The sequence below is a fragment of the Oncorhynchus mykiss genome, chromosome 7 (assembly GCF_057628025.1).
Source record: "Oncorhynchus mykiss isolate SJ-2025 chromosome 7, ASM5762802v1, whole genome shotgun sequence".
NCBI classification, from domain to species: Eukaryota; Metazoa; Chordata; class Actinopteri; order Salmoniformes; family Salmonidae; genus Oncorhynchus; species Oncorhynchus mykiss.
In genome coordinates, this window is record NC_143028.1 from 66560060 (window position 1) to 66579561 (window position 19502).

Genomic DNA, 19502 nt, shown 5'->3' on the forward strand with positions numbered 1-19502 from the left:
AAATAATGACCCTGAGCTGATGCTAAATAATGACCCTGAGCTGATGTTAAATAATGACCATGAGCTGATGTTAAATAATGACCCTGAGCTGATGCTAAATAATGACCCTGAGCTGATGCTAAATAATGATCAAAATGGTGAATGTTCAAAATGCTGTGGCCATAGCATCTACAGTAATCATTACCTTCAGCTCAGCTAAGACCCACAGGGTGCTGCATGATTTGATGATAAGGTACCATTAGTAGAAAACTAGCTTTTCAATTAAACAGATCTAGGCTAATTGTGAGTCGTTTGAGTGTGCTTGAATCGTGCGTTGAGTCATATGAGTGAGTTTTCTCCGCTACAACTCACGACTTCCACCGAAGTTGTTCCCTCTCCTTGTTCGGGCGGCGTTCGGCAGTCGTGTCACGTTCTGACCATAGTTCTGTTATTTTATTCTTTGTTTTAGTATGGTCAGGGTGTGAGTTGGGGTGGGCAGTCTGTTTGTTTTTCTATGATGGTTTTTGTGTTCGGCCTAGTATGGTTCTCAATCAGAGGCAGGTGTCGTTAGTTGTCTCTGATTGAGAATCATACTTAGGTAGCCTGGGTTTCACTTTTGGTTTGTGGGTGTTTGTTTCCATGTGAGTGTTTGGGCCACACGGTACTGTTTCGGTTTTGTAAATTCACGTTATCGTTTATTGTTTTGATTCAGTGCTTAGTGCTTTCTTTAATTAAAATCATCATGAACACTTACCACGCTGCGCTTTGGTCCGATCCTTACTCCTCCTCAGACGAAGATGAGGAAACCCGTTACAGGTCGACGTCACCGGCTTTCTAGCTGCCACCGATCCATGTTTCATTTTTCCTTTTGTTTTGTCTGTTTACACACCTGGTTCCCATCTCATAATTATGTTCCTTATTTAACCCTCTGGTTTCCCTTTGTTTTGTGCGTGATTGTCTTTCGTGTATTCCGGTGTGTTGTATTTTGAGTCCTGTTTTGTCTTGTTTGGAACGGGATTTTGTTACGTTTTGGATTGAGTAAATCAGTGATTGTTACTCTTATGTGTCCTGCGCCTGCCTCCTTCGCTATCTTTTAGATTGACTCTGACAACAATGATGTAAGAAAGAACACACTGTATTTTCAGTATATAAATATATAATATTTACTTTGGCTAATAGTGGGCTGCTAGAATAGACGGACTGAGCTAAAAGCAGACTGGATGTAATTTACTCTCTTCAGTCAGCAGCTCAACAAGTCTATTGGGCGAGGAATTCTTCCACCCTCCAGAACCATCGGACTGGGGGGGGGGGGGGGGGTTCTGTGTGTGAGTATGTGTTTGCCTTACAATGCCCCAACCGCAACCCTCTGAATCAAGATACAAGTGAGCAATTACATTGGCAAGACACAGCTGCTTTTTATTAGCCAAACGCAATTCATTAATGTAGACTAACTCTGTCTCCAGGGAGGGAGATATCATCCACAGCAATAAGAGCAACACTGTGTCAGAGAAGACAAAAATTGAGAGGATTTACTCCACCTACACACACACACACACACATTGTAGATGTCACTGTAGATGTCACAAAATCTATAATTCATACACTGTATGTAGGCTCTGCCTCTTGTATGAGCTAAATCTATACATCATACGTGTCTTATCCCCTTATGTATACTCATATACTTTACTTCTCATGTGATAATGACAAAGTCACCATACACACCCTCAATGCACTGTATGAAAACAAGACATCCTGGATGTTAGATATACACTACATGGCCAAAAGTCGAATATTAATATGGAGTTGGTCACGCGTTTGTTGCTATAACAGCCTCCACTCTTCTGGAAAGGCTTTCCTCTAGATGTTGGAACATTGCTGTGGGTACTTGCTTCCATTGAGCCACAAGAGCATTACTGAGGTCAGGCGCTGATGTTGGGCGATTAGGCCTGGCTCGCAGTCGGCGTTCCAATTCATCCCAAAGGTGTTCAATGGAATTGAGGTCTGGGCTCTGTGCAGGCCAGCCAAGTTCTTCCACACCGGTCTCAAAAAAACATTTCAGTATGGACCTCGCTTTGCTTTGTGCACGGTGGCATTTTTATTTTTTATTTTTCCCAAGATGGCATAGCAGTTCAGACGTATTTTTGTCCTCGTCCTGTCGTGTATATAAATATATAGATATATTTACAACTTTTTTTTCACATACATTTTTAATTTTCCAAAAACTCATCTTCAGAACACTCTCCTGCAATCCGCTTCACCAATTTATATTTATATAAAAAAAGTATTATTTACCTCAGATCTGTAATCCTCCGAGAGGCTAGCCAGAAATTAGCCAGAAGCTAGCCGGGAGCTAGCCAGAAGCTGGTCCAGAAGCTACTCTGAAGCTGGTTCAGAAGCTAGTTAGCTTATTTACTGGCTAATCGTTAGTACTCAGCTAGCCACGGTTTGTGGTCATCGGCTGTCCTTTGGCTCGAGAATCTATCGCCAGTTTTGTACAGTGCAGTGCACCGCGGCTCGGAACGGAACATACCGGATTTCGGCCGCTGGCTCTGGACATCCATACCTGGATCTCACAGCTAGCTAGCTGCTATCCGTGTGACTATCGGCTTTCGTCGATTCCGGAGCTAACATCAATTGTTCTGGAGCTAGCCAGCTGAAGAGCTCCATCAATCACTCCTGGGCTGCAGTCACCTATCCGGACCCGTTTTGCTGCCTACGCGGAGCCCCACCGGGCCTTCACAGTTGGACTGCCGACGTTGTCTACCCGAGGGGATTGTCCGGCTGGCTCCTCCGGCGCAACGTTGCCTGGGCACCCATCTGCGGCCTGCTAGCCGTTGGCTATCTTATCGGCTGCTATCTGAATAGACAATCGGACAATTTTTATTTTATTTTTATTTATTTATTTATTTTTCTTCTTGGGCCTCTATAACTATATCTATTGTTTTTATTTTTGTTATTGTTGTGTGATTTGGATTAATCTCCTCTACCACACGGAAACCCACTAATCTACTGACGGAACGCAAGAGTTGGCTAATAACAGACCTCCATTCTATGCTAGCTTGCTCCTATGCTAGCTTGCTACCGATTTAGCTGTCTAAATCGCCGTGACCCCCAACCAACCTCTCCACTCACTGGACCCTTTTGATCACTCGACTGAGCATGCCTCTCCTTAATGTCAATATGCCTTGTCCATTGCTGTTCTGGTTAGTGTTTATTGGCTTATTTCACTGTAGAGCCTCTAGTCCTGCTCATCATACCTTATCCAACCTATTAGTTCCACCACCCACACATGCAATGACATCTCCTGGTTTCAATGATGTTTCTAGAGACAATATCTCTCTCTTCATCACTCAATACCTAGGTTTACCTCCACTGTATTCACATCCTACCTTACTTTTGTCTGTACATTATACCTTGATGCTATTTTATCGCCCCCAGAAACCTCCTTTTACTCTCTGTTCCAGACGTTCTAAACGACCAATTCTTATTGCTTTTAGCCGCACCCTTATTCTACTCCTACTCTGTTCCTCTGGCGATGTAGAGGTGAATCCAGGCCCTGCAGTGCCTAGCTCCACTCCTATTCCCCAGGCGCTCTCTTTTGACGACTTCTGTAACCGTAATAGCCTTGGTTTCATGCATGTTAACATTAGAAGCCTCCTCCCTAAGTTTGTTCTATTCACTGCTTTAGCACACTCTGCCAACCCGGATGTTCTAGCTGTGTCTGAATCCTGGCTTAGGAAGACCACCAAAAATTCAGACATTTTAATTCCAAACTACAACATTTTCAGACAAGATAAAACTGCCAAAGGGGGCGGTGTTGCAATCTACTGCAAAGATAGCCTGCAGAGTTCTGTCCTACTATCCAGGTCTGTACCCAAACAATTTGAACTTCTACTTTTAAAAATACACCTCTCTAAAAACAAGTCTCTCACCGTTGCCGCCTGCTATAGACCACCCTCTGCCCCCAGCTGTGCTCTGGACACCATATGTGAACTGATTGCCCCCCATCTATCTTCAGAGCTTGTGCTGCTAGGCGACCTAAACTGGAACATGCTTAACACCCCAGCCATCCTACAATCTAAACTTGATGCCCTCAACCTCACACAAATTATCAATGAACCTACCAGGTACCTCCCCAAAGCCTTAAACACGGGCACCCTCATAGATATCATCCTAACCAACTTGCTCTCTAAATACACCTCTGTTGTTTTCAACCAAGATCTCAGCGATCACTGCCTCATTGCCTGCATCCGTAATGGGTCAGCGGTCAAACGACCTCCACTCATCACTGTAAAACGCTCCCTGAAACACTTCAGCGAGCAGGCCTTTCTAATCGACCTGGCCGGGGTATCCTGGAAGGATATTGATCTCATCCCGTCAGTAGATGCCTGGATATTTTTTTTAAATGCCTTCCTAACCATCTTAAATAAACATGCCCCATTCAAGAAATTTAGAACCAGGAACAGATATAGCCCTTGGTTCTCCCCAGACCTGAATGCCCTTAACCAACACAAAAACATCCTATGGCGTTCTGCATTAGCATCGAACAGCCCCCGTGATATGCAGCTGTTCAGGGAAGCTAGAAACCATTATACACAGGCAGTTAGAAAAGCCAAGGCTAGCTTTTTCAAGCAGAAATTTGCTTCCTGCAACACTAACTCAAAAAAGTTCTGGGACACTGTAAAGTCCATGGAGAATAAGAACACCTCCTCCCAGCTGCCCACTGCACTGAAGATAGGAAACACTGTCACCACTGATAAATCCACCGTAATTGAGAATTTCAATAAGCATTTTTCTACTGCTGGCCATGCTTTCCACCTGGCTACTCCTACCCCGGTCAACAGCACTGCCCCCCCCCACAACAACTCGCCCAAGCCTTCCCCATTTCTCCTTCTCCCAAATCTGCTCAGCTGATGTTCTGAATGAGCTGCAAAATCTGGACCCCTACAAATCAGCCGGGCTAGACAATCTGGACCCTTTCTTTCTAAAATTATCTGCCAAAATTGTTGCCACCCCTATTACTAGCCTGTTCAACCTCTCTTTCGTGTCGTCTGAGATTCCCAAAGATTGGAAAGCAGCTGCGGTCATCCCCCTCTTCAAAGGGGGTGACACTCTTGACCCAAACTGCTACAGACCTATATCTATCCTACCATGCCTTTCTAAGGTCTTCGAAAGCCAAGTCAACAAACAGATTACCGACCATTTCGAATCTCACCATACCTTCTCTGCTATGCAATCTGGTTTCAGAGCTGGTCATGGGTGCACCTCAGCCACGCTCAAGGTCCTAAATGATATCTTAACCGCCATCGATAAGAAACATTACTGTGCAGCCGTATTCATTGATCTGGCCAAGGCTTTCGACTCTGTCAATCACCACATCCTCATCGGCAGACTCGACAGCCTTGGTTTCTCAAATGATTGCCTCGCCTGGTTCACCAACTACTCCTCTGATAGAGTTCAGTGTGTCAAATCGGAGGGTCTGCTGTCCGGACCTCTGGCAGTCTCTATGGGGGTGCCACAGGGTTCAATTCTTGGACCGACTCTCTTCTCTGTATACATCAATGAGGTCGCTCTTGCTGCTGGTGAGTCTCTGATCCACCTCTACGCAGACGACACCATTCTGTATACTTCTGGCCCTTCTTTGGACACTGTGTTAACAACCCTCCAGGCAAGCTTCAATGCCATACAACTCTCCTTCCGTGGCCTCCAATTGCTCTTAAATACAAGTAAAACTAAATGCATGCTCTTCAACCGATCGCTACCTGTACCTACCCGCCTGTCCAACATTACTACTCTGGACGGCTCTGACTTAGAATACGTGGACAACTACAAATACTTAGGTGTCTGGTTAGACTGTAAACTCTCCTTCCAGACCCATATCAAACATCTCCAATCCAAAGTTAAATCTAGAATTGGCTTCCTATTTCGCAACAAAGCATCCTTCACTCATGCTGCCAAACATACCCTTGTAAAACTGACCATCCTACCAATCCTCGACTTTGGCGATGTCATTTACAAAATAGCCTCCAATACCCTACTCAACAAATTGGATGCAGTCTATCACAGTGCAATCCGTTTTGTCACCAAAGCCCCATATACCACCCACCATTGCGACCTGTACGCTCTCGTTGGCTGGCCCTCGCTTCATACTCGTCGCCAAACCCACTGGCTCCATGTCATCTACAAGACCCTGCTAGGTAAAGTCCCCCCTTATCTCAGCTCGCTGGTCATCATTGCATCTCCCACCTGTGGCACACGCTCCAGCAGGTATATCTCTCTAGTCACCCCCAAAACCAATTCTTTCTTTGGCCGCCTCTCCTTACAGTTCTCTGCTGCCAATGACTGGAACGAACTACAAAAATCTCTGAAACTGGAAACACTTATCTCCCTCACTAGCTTTAAGCACCAACTGTCAGAGCAGCTCACAGATTACTGCACCTGTACATAGCCCACCTATAATTTAGCCCAAACAACTACCTCTTTCCCTACTGTATTTAATTTATTTATTTATTTTGCTCCTTTGCACCCCATTATTTTTATTTCTACTTTGCACATTCTCCCATTGCAAATCTACCATTCCAGTGTTTTACTTGCTATATTGTATTTACTTTGCCACCATGGCCTTTTTGCCTTTACCTCCCTTATCTCACCTCATTTGCTCACATCTCGTCGCCAAATATAGACTTGTTTATACTGTATTATTGACTGTATGTTTGTTTTACTCCTTGTGTAACTCTGTGTCGTTGTATGTGTCGAACTGCTTTGCTTTATCTTGGCCAGGTCGCAATTGTAAATGAGAACTTGTTCTCAACTTGCCTACCTGGTTAAATAAAGGTGAAATAAAAATAAAATAAATAAAAATTGTCATGCTGAAACAGGAAAGGGCCTTCCCCAAACTGTTGCCACAAAGTTGGAAGCACAGAATCGTCTAGAACGTAATTGTATGCTGTAGCATTAAGATTTCCCTTCACTGGACTAAGGAGCCTGAATCATGAAAAACAGCCACAGACCATTATTCCTCCTCCACCAAGCTTTACAGTTGGCACTATGCACTGGGGCAGGTAGTGTTCTCCTGGCATCCACCAAACACAGAATTGTCTGTCGGACTGCCAGATGGTGAAGCGTGATTCATCACTCCAGAGAATGCGTTTCCACTGCTCCAGAATCCAATGGCGGCGAACTGCCAGCCGACGCTTGGAATTGTGCATGGTGATCTTAGGCTTGTGTGCAGCTACTCAGCCATGGAAATCCATTTCATGAAGGCCCCGACGAACAGTTATTGTGCTGTCATTGCTTCCAGAGGCAGTTTGGAACTCGATAGTGTCACAACCAACATACAGAGACACAGGGGGAAGGTACAGAGACCAATCAAATCACATTTGGCTGTGGACATAGCCCTTACATCATCCATCTGTGGCTCAGTGGTGGCTGATGTGCGGACTGTATAAGAATGTCTCATTGTAATGACTGAAATGGAATGAATGGAAAGATATCAAACACCACAAACGCATGGAAACCATTCCATTCACATGGATACCATTCCATTCACTACATTCTAGCCATTATTATGAGCCAGTCCTCCTATATCTCCACCCACCAGCCACCACTGTTGTGGCCAAATCCCTAAAATCAGCTGTGGCCGTACTGCAGCCTAACAATCACTTGGGCACAATTTGGATAAAGCCTCCAGAAAAACAAACCAGGACGAACCAGGATGCTTTAACAAAGTGCAATATTTGATATACTGTACAGTGTGTGGTGCGCTGCACTGAAACGTAGAGTTGCGAAGTTGTACTTAATTATGATTTTACCACAGTAAGATACTGTAGAATCTAGATAGATTATTTTAGAAGCTTCTTACTGCATGCGTATCCACCTCCCTCCCCACCTCCGTCCCTCCCATTCATTCTGAGGACTCCTCTAAAGGGGGGATGAGTGGGTTATTAAACATTTATGACCACCAACACCTCTTTCCAAAAAGGTTTCCACATGTATTAAATAAACATGACGTGTGATAATTATTGGACATCAGGGAGTAGAGACAGAGAATATCTTGGGACAAAAAGAGAATAGTTAGAGTGACGAGACAGGAGCGAGAACAGTGAGAAACTGTGACAATAAGGTAGAGAGATCCAGAAAAAAACATAGAGAGAAGGGACAGATGTCGGAGTGAGATGCAAAGGGAGATTGAGTTGTAGAAGTGCACACTAATCCTAGTACACACCAAGTGTATTCTACCAAGAAGTAGCATAAGGGAGAGGAGGGGAGAAGGCATGTTGTGTTCTAACCTGGTTCTCCTCGTGAGTCACCCTCATCTGCTCCTTGAGGACGGAGGTGCGCGCCGCCTCCTCCTTACGTATCATCCTCTCCTTCTTCAGCTCGGGGCTCCAGAAGCTCTTGATGCTGTTGGTGGACGAGCCCAGCTTGCTGTCCTTCAGGTCCAGCTCTCTCCTCAGCAGGTCATTCTCCCGCTGCATGTCCCGGAGTGTGGCCTGCATCTCCAGCAACTCCCCCCCACCACCCCGTACCGCCTGCCGCAGCAGGGCAGACGGCACCCCCTGGTGGTGGTGGTGCTGCAGCATGGACAGGGAGCCTAGATCGCTGTAGGACAGGAGGTCAGTGTGGTGGCCCAGCCCCACCGTGGCAATGTTGGGGCTGCTGCCCATGGCCGTGACACGCCCCCCGTACATGGCCCGGTTGGAGGCACGCCCCAGCGTCATGGTGCCCTTGGGGTAGGTGGCGGTGGAGCCCACTCCCTCATGGTCGCTCAGATACATGGGCCCGGATGTGGCGTAGGCAGCGTTCAGCGACTGGATGTTCTCCATGGAGAGCGTCTTGCCCCCTCCACTGCTCCCACCCCCACTACTGGCCCTCCGGTGGCCCAGCCTGGGGGACCTAGGCAGTCGTGGGGACCGTGCAGGGCTGCTCTCGATGTGGCCTACTGCTCGGGCACTGCCGTACATGTCCTGGGTGAGGGAGGTGTGGCCTGGGCTGGCCGGACGCACGTCACAGGGTCCTTACCAGGGGCGCGCTGCAACGATCACAGTGTACTCTCTCTCTGCGAGACTCACAGGTGGCTCACTGCATGCCTGTGTGGGTGGAGGGCCTCAACGTCAACAGATCTGTGGAAATGGGAGTAGAATTTGTCATCATAATGACAAGAAATATGCTGCATATTTTGTGTTAGATAAAATAAAATAACTTCAAAAGCATATACAAAAACCATTCCTCTCTCTCTCTCTCACACGCACACACACGCACACACACACACACACACTAACCCCCCTGTAGGGTTTGGTGGGTGTGGTGTTGAAAAGAGCTGCTCTCCTCCTGTTCACATTGACAGCTGGGTGAGTGAGTCACCAGCCTGTGGCTCTGTGGGTTTATTTTACAGGAAGGGATTCCAATTCTAAGTGAACCCACTGGGAATCACAGCATCACCCTGGTTTCCCCCGGCCCAGGCACTCATCCCAGTCCTATTAGTGCTGACCCAGTCAGAAAGCAGAGAACACCTATCCTACTGTGCATAGTAGTACATAGTATAGCAACTATAGTATCATAAAGGCATAAAACCAGGTGCCATGCCCATCTGACACTCCGAGGCAAATGATATTCAACGAGGGGCTATGCGTTCTATGGAAAATACTGAACGACGTGGAAGGTGTGTTCCTCAAGGAACTGACATTCCGTGGAGTTGCATTATTTTCCAGAGAACGCATAGAGCCTCGAGTTGATAATCCCTTTTATACCATGGCTATTTAACCTTTATTTAACTAGGCAAGTCAGTTAAGAACAAATTCTTATTTACAATGACGGCCTACCAAAAGGCAAAAGGCCTCTCATATAAAAATATAGGACAAAACACACATCACGACAAGCGAGACAACACTACATAAAGAAAGACCTAAGACAACGACATAGCAAGGCAGCAGCACATGACAACACAGCATGGTAGCAACACAACATGGCAGTAGCTCAACACGGTAGCAGCACAAAACATGGTACAAACATTATTGGGCAAAACAGCACAAAGGGCAAGAAGGTAGAGACAACAAAACATTTTTATTTTAAATGTAACCTTTATTTAACTAGCAAAGAACATTTTCTTATTTACAATGACAGCCTACTCCAAATCTGGATGACGCTGGGCCAATTGTCCCCTATGGGACTCCCAATCACGGCCAGATGTGATACAGACTGGATTCAAACCAGGTACTATAGTGACGCCTCTTGCACTGACATGCAGTGCCATAGACCGCTGCGCCACTCGGGAGCCCCATCACGCAAAGCAGCCACAACTGTCAGTAAGAGTGTAAATGATTGAATCTTTGAATGAAGAGATTCAGATAAAACTGTCCAGTTTGAGTGTTTGTTGCAGCTTTAACACATTTGCCTCTAGAAATGTGTTCAACATCCACTAAAGTAGCTAGCAAGTTGACTAGATAGCTACAGTAGTTGCCGTGGTAACCAAACAAACAGTCCTAGCTTGCCATTTTGAAAATCGAATTCAACAATGAATTTGACTTTTGTTGTCAAAAGCAAGTCAAACATGGAACATGTAAGAATAAACTACAGGCAGGCATTGAATTCTACTGTGCGTTATATGAGAAATAATGCACACTCTAGAATGCCCCCTTCATGCCAAACAGAAATAAGTATTCAACAATGGCATGGTCTAATTAAGCAATAAGGCTGAGGGGGTGTGGTATATGGCCAATATACCACGGCTAAGGGTTGTTCTTCGGCTAGACACATCACAGAGTGCTAGGATACAGGTCTTAGCCGTGGTATATTGGCCATATATCACAAACCCTGAGATACCTTATTGCTATTATAAACTGGATACCAAAATAATGAGAGCAGTAAAATTAAATGTTTTGTCATGCCCATGGTATACGGTCTGATATGCCATGGCTTTCAGCCAATCAGCATTCAGGGGTTGAACCACCCAGTTTATAATAATATATAATACATGTCAATAAGCAGTCACCTTAGTGAGTGACTGGGTATCAGTTAGAGACTACATCCCCCAGAGTTGCGCACGCTTCCATTTCCTCTTCTGGAGCACTCAGCCGTATGTAATCACTCTTATCCCTCCACACCCCAGGGTCACATTCACTAGACACCAAACGGAAGAAAATGGACTGAAACAGGGAGGGACTACCCTAATCTTGTTGAATAATAAACACTGGTTTTCATTTTCTGTTGCAAACTGTTTTGCTACGGTTTGCACTAATGATTAGAAACCAGGGGAAGGCAGAATGCCTGCAAGTGTACCTCATCTTTTGTTCTAAAAATAAAGACAAATGGAGCTTCTGCTGTTGTATTAATGGCACATAATCAATGGGTAAAACGAATGTATTGTAATTGTCCATCTATAGACCTACATCATACAGCTGTGCTGTCATGGTATAGCTAAGGGCTCTATTCAGTCTCTAACGTTGAAGATCCACTTTATAGCACGATTGACAATTTAAGGCAATGTTCCCACGGTCAAAGAGACTGCGTTCACGGTAAACGCTGCATATGCCGGCTCAATCGGAAATAACCTTTACATTTTTAGGCGGATCTTCCACAATACTTTGGTGATACGGATTTAATCCAGCCATTTAAATCTATGTTTCAAATTAATTGTAATTCCCACCTAGAAAACAGAGTACAGAGTGGTGTGTGAACGTAATGCTACCTACTGTAGGCTACTGCTAGTGTTTGCTAGACACACATTAGCATGCACAGAGCTCAATTCCATGTGGAGTCATTATACACCAGTCGTCAAAATGGCAGCCACGTTTCTGGACATCACATTTAGCTGAGCGGTTACCGCCTCCAGTATATGGTCTTTGTCCGAAATGGTATTCCCTATATTGTGCACTACTTTTGACCAGAGCCCTATGTGCCCTGGTCAAAAGTAGTTCACTATATAGGGAATTGTTGCCATTTGGAATGCTCCCCCAGTGTTATCAAAGGGCTCCGGAGGTACAGGAAGCAAATAGGATTCTGGTAGGAGAAACCCAAAGATGAATGGTGCTTCTCTGTCTATGGGGATAACTGGGCTGTTTTAAGTGATGATGGTGCTGTCTGTCTGTCTGTGGGGATAACTTGTTCGTACAGAAACAATACATTTATTTCAGCTCTGAAGGATTTACCAACATAATTGCAATTAGTCTTTTGGCTGTTCTGTGTGTGTGGAGGGGGGTAGTTTAATACTGTGTACACTACAGCGTGTTGGTCTGAGTGTGAATGTGTAAAATGGGCTCAAAACGTCTCCCTCTCTATACTTAGTATTTCTACAATTCCATTCAACTGTTTTTGTTTTACACTGAACAAAATATAGACGCAACATGTAAAGTATTGGTCTCAGGTTTCATGAACTGAAATAAAAAATCTCAGAAATGTTCCATATGCTCAAAAAGTCTCCCAAATGTTGTGCACAAATTTGTTCAGATCCCTGTTAGTGAGCATTTCTTCTTTGCCAAGATAATCCATCCACCTGACAGGTGTGGCATATCAAGAAGCTGATTAAACAGCATGATCATTACACAGGTGCACCTTCTGCTGGGGAAAATAAAATGCCACTCTAAAATGTGCAGTTTTGTCACACAAAATCCCACAGATGTCTCAAGTTTTGAGGGAGCGTGAAATTGGTATTCTGACTGCAGGAATGTCCACCAGAGCTGTTGCCAGACAATTGAATGTTAATTTCTCTACCATAAACTGCCTCCGATGTTGTTTTAGAGAATTTGACAGTATGTCCAACTGGCCTCACAACCGCAGACCAGGGGTGTTTCTCAAAATGCATACCATCGTGTTCCAGAGCACTCAAATTGGAGCATGAGACCGTCGGAGCATGAGTCCAAATATGCGAAACGGAGCACGGAGGGCACTTCTCGAATGCGTGCTCCGTTTGTACAAATTTTGAAGCATGCATCGATGCAAGCTTCAACGGAAAGTATGCAATGAAATAGGATGCAACCAATTAAAAAATTAAGCACATTTTCTTGAAATCATTATTTGAGCTGAAGAGAGAGCAAATACACTCCTACTTCGGAATGAAATGCTGCATATTCACATCTCATATGTTGCATGACTACAATATTGTATATTGATACGTTAATAAATACATGCTGTGTTCATTTTGGCATGGTTACCTGCCTACAATACCCACTGTAGTGTGTGTAGGTCGCAAGCCCATAGTAAGTCAATAGAGCTAACTGGCTAGCTACTACTGTTAGCTAGCCAGATAGCCACAACGAATTGTTAGCTAGCTACCCATGAAGAATTGACATCTACTGTACCTTGCATAACATTCGTTTTAGGTTATGTTTGCCTAGCTAGATTACAAGGATTCGCATAAATCCAGTTGATAATTATGAAGCAAAATGTTGGCTTTGTGTATATCTTGTTTGGTCTCTATTGTTGCCATTGTCTTAGCTGGAAGAAAGTTTGGTGAATGGGGAGAAGCAAGTGCTTATAATGTTTTATCCGTTCTCCACACTCTCGTCCTGACAAGAACATACTCAAAATAACGTCCTCGGAGAATGCACTTGGCGCATGAGAGTGCAGAGCACGGTAGTATGTATATTGGAAGAAAGAAAAAAACAGGTGTATGGCGTCGTGTTGATCAGCGCTTTGCTGATGTCAACATTGTGAACAGACTGCCCAGTGGTGGCTGTGGGTTATGGTATGTACAGGCATAAGCTACGGACAACGAACACAATTGCATTTTATCAATGCCAATTTAAACGCATAGAGATGCCGTGATGAGATCCTGAGGCCCTTTGTGAGGCCCATTTTTTTATTAGGTATGTGTATATCTGTATTCCCAGTCATGTGAAATTCTTATATTAGGGCCTTATGATTGTATTTTAATTGACTGATTTCCTTATATGAACTGTAACTCAGTAAAACCTTTGAAATTATTGCATATTGTGTTTATATTTTTCTTCAGGTTTAGTTTGATGATCTTCTGTGAGGAAGTAATGATAATGTACATTTCGTGTACATGTTTGAATTTTATTACGTTTTAGGTATCCAAAGTGGTAGTTATGTCTGTATGTAGTCAGATTCTACAACTGAATATGAGAATATGTGTCCCGGGTAGAACCCTGTGTAGTCCACTACTTTTGACCAGAGCCCTGGTCAGGGGTGGTGCCCTATATGGGGAATGGTTAGGCATTTGGTACGTATCCTAAAATACAATTTTACAACAATCAAGCAGCATCATCAGGTTCTAGCACCATCAGTAGTCTTCTAAACACTTTAGTGTCGCACATTTCCAGCAACTTTCCCAAAATTATCTGATTTTCCAAAAATGCAGGGTTTCTGGAAATTTTGGGAAAGTTACTGGAATTTTGCAACACTTAGCCACTCCCAGTAGCACTCTCAGACTCTAGCCAATCATCTTTGAGCCACATGGTGGTTGTATGTAAGTGTTATGTAATGCAATGTTTTTAGATTTTAGATGTGTTATTGTTAGACCACTCATTTTACCTAATGTTAGGAGGCTGTGTGTTATACTCAGGCTCTTCAGTGTCAATCTAACATTGTATTTATTTGTACTTTTGTCCCAGTGCCAGTCTTTTTGTGCTATCATGCCAACTTAATGGAGTTGGCAAGAGCACAAACAGATCTGGGACCAGACTCATTTTGTTAGGCTCCAGTGTTAAAAAGTGCAATATGTCTAAGAGCATTTTCCATTTTTCCCTCCCTCCCTCCCTCCCTCTTTCTTTCCATTTATTTCTAATAAGATTCTATTATCAAGTCAAACATTTAATTGGTTGTAGCTGTTCTTCATGGTCCCTCCCACTGCCCTCTCATTTTGATTTGATTGGTTGTATTATGACGGAGATGACTGAGATGTGGTTGTCCCACCTAGCTATCTTAAGATGAACTGTAAGTTCCTCTGGATAAGTGTGTCTGCATTTAATTACGAAAATGTAAATGTATTATCAGAATAACTGGGTTGTTTTAAGGGATGGTGTTGTCTGTCTGTGATGATAACTGGGCTTCCTTCCGGGCCACACTTGCATCATCTTCTCAGAAGACATGGTTTCCATGGTGACTGCATTGTCTGGGCTTACAGCGATAAAGCACCTGGGTTGGCAGTCCTCTTACATCACGCTAACTTAAGTTTGAAAAGGCAAGAAAAAATAGTATTGCTGTGAATTCCAGTGTGGGTGGATAGAGGAAGGAGAAAGGAAATGTGAGAGTGACTGCAGATGGTCTGGTCACCTGTACCATTCACTCCTCCCTCCATGCCAGGCTAAGGGTGAGGACAAGATGACCACTCTTTACCGGAACCATTATGTGCCTGCCCTACAGCCAGACCTGACTTTGCCTATAGCACCACCTCTCCCTTTCAGAATCAGATAGTGATGTGATATGGCTGTATGTCTGTCTATGAAGTCCCACAAGGATATTGGAGGCAATGAAAGTATTTTACAGCCTGGTGTTTGGAAATTACAATGACCATATGACTTGGCAAGACAGCAGAAACAGATATGGGTCCAGGCTAAGCATTTTGCGGACAAGATAGAAATATTGAAGTAATATCTGTGAGAAAATACATAAGTAGGCAATTACAACAACACGATGACAGACTTTTTCTGCAACAAGAAGCATTAAAATGGGATGCGAGTGTTACAAATACAAAATGGCAGAGCGAATCAAATTAAATCCATTGGAAAGGGTGTAATATGTCAGCCTACATTAGCTGAGAGGACTGAAGCAGTTGTATTAGCTAAACAAGTTGCTTTTTCAGCAGCCAGTCCCTCAGAGGCTGTAGCTAATTAAGTTCAAACAAGTTATACAACATGCATATCAGGAGGCTGCCAATTCTTATCTTCAATTGGCTTCCAATGGCTACAAAGTGTTTGTGAAGTCTGTAGTGGAAATGTTGGAAAAGCATCAAGAACTGCATGTGGCCAGCTGGGTTCAAACCCCAGGTCTCCTGGGTGCAACAAGACTTTGATATCCCACTGAGCTAAACGCCTATGTCTTCTGTCTGTGAAGCCACATCAACACAGGAGCCTACAATCCTCTCCCATTAAAGCGGTCCGGGGTTGTGATGCTGAATCGACCAAACATCAGTGCTGAATCCACAAACAGCGTTAGCGCTAACTGCGGTACTGTCCATGGTGCTGAACCAAGAGTCAAACACATTGCATATATTTGCATATGCAATCAACAAGCCAGACGATGATAATACTCTTAGCCTAATAAAGGCAGGTGTTATGTGGCAGAAAAGCGTAAGCAGCTGTGTTTGCGAGGGCCAAAATAACTACAAGGGAAGGACTGTGCAGAAGAAATTGTCGCCCGAGATTCAGAGATGAGGCACGGAATCGGTCGCACATATAGGCCCTGGGTGTTTCTGTGTAAATAAATAATGCTGCTTTTGGTTTTGGGGCTGTCTACATTTCTATAAGGCCATGTCATTTTCCTTTCATCAACCACGCGCAACCTTAGAAAACCTTTATTTTGGTGGCATTTACTCTTGCCATGATGGCATCGAAATCCACATAAGACCACAGCAGTGTCTCTCTAAATATCATTATAAATCACATAATTACACGCCAATGTGGCATCATTGTTCCAGTCGCAAATGTATGTAAATGGTCAATGTTTCAGCCATCATGCATACTGTACCTTAGGCTAGAGTTTGAATACAAACATTCACACCAGGACATCACGAGGTCAGCTGCATAGGCTACAACTGTGCAGAATAATTACGTGGGGCAAAATATGTATATGGTCCACTAAGTAGGCTACGTAATATTGAATGACCATCATCAAGCGTTACCATTGACAAGACACCCAACCCCACAATTGAAACCACTCCCCTTGCCTTTCATTATTGGTTGAGAGGATCAGATAGCAGAAAAACGTTTTTCCTAATAGCTGTCACCTTTGTCAGTTAGCCAACATGAAACGTCGATTTCTGAAGGGGGCTCATTAGTTTGAGGGGGGACATGTAGCTTCTCATATCGCTTTTAAAAAATTGTTGGAACATAAAACGATAATGTTTAGTAGCCTAATATCCTAAATGATATACAGTATCAATAAGATCCTGGTATCAATATTGCAAAATATGTCTAATTCATAATGAAAGCATATGTAAAATGCTTCCCCCTGAATTATTCTAGTAAGGACATATATGACATAATGAAACCCTGGGGCATTACAGACGTTTAATATGTCGAATTGTCAGTGTTTAATATGTGATATTTCTATATACATTTTATCTAAATACAATGTGATAATGTATGACAATTAGCCACTAGATGTATAAAACCGTATACATTACAGAGCACTGGGCCCTATTAAGATAAAATACGATTCTAACGCCCTCGAAATCCTTTATATTGAAAATTAAATACACTTATATGCAATTCTTTCACTTTTCCTGGACACCGATTCTACTCGAAATGAGCCGACAAAAACAAATTAGATTTTCACCCGGATCGAATGAGTGAAATGGGCCTTTACATGATAAAAACAGAGTGACTACAAATTACCTTACGTTTTTCCCATGCATGCATCTACAATACCATCCAACGAAAGGATTGGGAGTGATTTTTTACGCACACATCGAAAAAACTTCACTATTTACACATTTACTGAGTCAGTACTGCTCAATATCATACATATCAGCATTGATCTTGAATAAATCAAATAGAAATGTACCTTTTCCTACAGTTAATTCCTCTCCATCACCTTTCAGAGACAGCAACTCCATTCACACCAGTCAAGCATCCTGCGCTGTCATTGGGCAGCGGACACGCGCTCTCTCTCGCTACCTACTACAGAGCAGCACAGTCTGATTTAAAGGGACAGTCAAAAGAGAGCAGAGTATTGAACAATCGAAACGTGACTGTGTAATCCCAATATAGAAATCAATTTTTTCAACTCACAAATTCATCAGACTTAATCATTAACCTCCCTGCTTTTTATGGTCACCATCCTCACGGGTATAATATGGGGGGTGTAGGTTTAACAACTTATTTAGTTAGTTGAGGAATTGTTTGGTAACTGGCTGGTGTAGTTTGCCAACCCCCACCATCCCCAATATTATCTAGTCTAATTTCACAGCCACTGTGCCATCAATCACCATTATGCACCATTAACCACTGTGTTCAACCAGAGATTACAGTTCATCCAGGCTTGTCATCCCCTATAACTCTTATCATTTGTGTGCTGATTTTAGGACCTTTTTTTAGTGCGCTATATAGGGAATAGTGGGGCTCAGTGGGGAGGTGTGGGGAGGTGTAGGTATAGGGAGTATCCTCATTTCAGGAACATGCCTCTGGACGTAGGATAATCTTTTGTTCTTGAATGGAATAAACCCATGTCCCTTGGGGGGAAACTTTTCAGTTGTTCTGGGAATGGATGGAGTTTGGATGAAGACAGATGTTTACCACCCACTGTAGCAGGGAGACCAGAGGGAGAGAAAATAGAACAGAAGAGAGTGATGCAGTGAAGAACAGGAATCTTCTCAAAGCAAGCCATGCCTGAAGCAGATAGAATTGTTCGGATAGGATTATCTTTTTATTGTATTTACATGTTTCATTTTAGTTATTTAGCAGACGCTCTTATCCAGAATGACTTACAGTTAGTGCATTCATCTTCAGATAGCTAGGTGGGACAGCCACATCTTCAGATAGCTAGGTGGGACAGCCACATCTTCAGATAGCTAGGTGGGACAGCCACATCTTCAGATAGCTAGGTGGGACAACCACATCTTCAGATAGCTAGGTGGGACAACCACATCTTCAGATAGCTAGGTGGGACAACCACACCTTCAGATAGCTAGGTGGGACAACCACACCTTCAGATAGCTTGGTGGGACAACCACATCTTCAGATAGCTAGGTGGGACAACCACATCTCCAGATAGCTAGGTGGGACAACCACACCTCCAGATAGCTAGGTGGGACAACCACACCTCCAGATAGCTAGGTGGGACAACCACACCTCCAGATAGCTAGGTGGGACAACCACATCTCACATGTGTGGTGCTGGTTAAGTGTTCTTTTATTATTTATTATTATTTGGGGGGATTGGCTTGAGCGGGAGCTGCACTCCCGTAGGGGTGGGACGGCCAAGAGACCTGAGGTGGCAGAACGGAGTGCTCGGGTTGGGATGTAGGGTTTGAGCATAGCCTGAAAGTAGGGAGGGGCAGTTCCTCTTGCTCCTCCATAAGTAAGCACCCTGGTCTTGTAGTGAATGCGAGCTTCAACTGGAAGCTAGTGGAGGGTGCGGAGGAGCGAGGTGAGCATCCTGTGTGAGGTAGGTTCGTACTCTACGGATGTTGTAGTGCATGAACCTGCAGGAGTGTCACTGCTTTGATGTTTGCATAGAATGACAGAGTGTTGTCCAGGGTCACGATTCTTTGCACTCTGGGAGGGCGACACTGTACAGTTGACAACCGTGATGGCGAGGTCTTTGAGCAGGCAGGCCTTCCCCGGGAGGAACAGCAGTGCTGTCTTGTCGAGTTTGAGCTTGAGGTGGGTCTACATCCAAGTTAAG

At 44.0% G+C, this 19502-nt stretch overlaps 1 protein-coding gene across 1 annotated transcript in view; it reads right to left on the minus strand.

Moving 5' to 3' along the window:
* Positions 1-17759, minus strand: part of LOC110528436 (ERC protein 2) — a 103785-nt gene extending 86026 nt beyond the window's left edge. The window contains exons 1-2 of the mRNA XM_090241801.1: positions 17662-17759; positions 8268-9101 (exon numbers count right to left, since the gene is read on the minus strand). Of these exons, the coding sequence (XP_090097927.1) occupies positions 8268-8942 (675 nt within the window). The 5' untranslated portion in view covers positions 8943-9101; positions 17662-17759. The remainder of the gene's footprint in view (positions 1-8267; positions 9102-17661) is intronic.
* Between the last annotated feature and the right edge of the window lie 1743 nt (positions 17760-19502).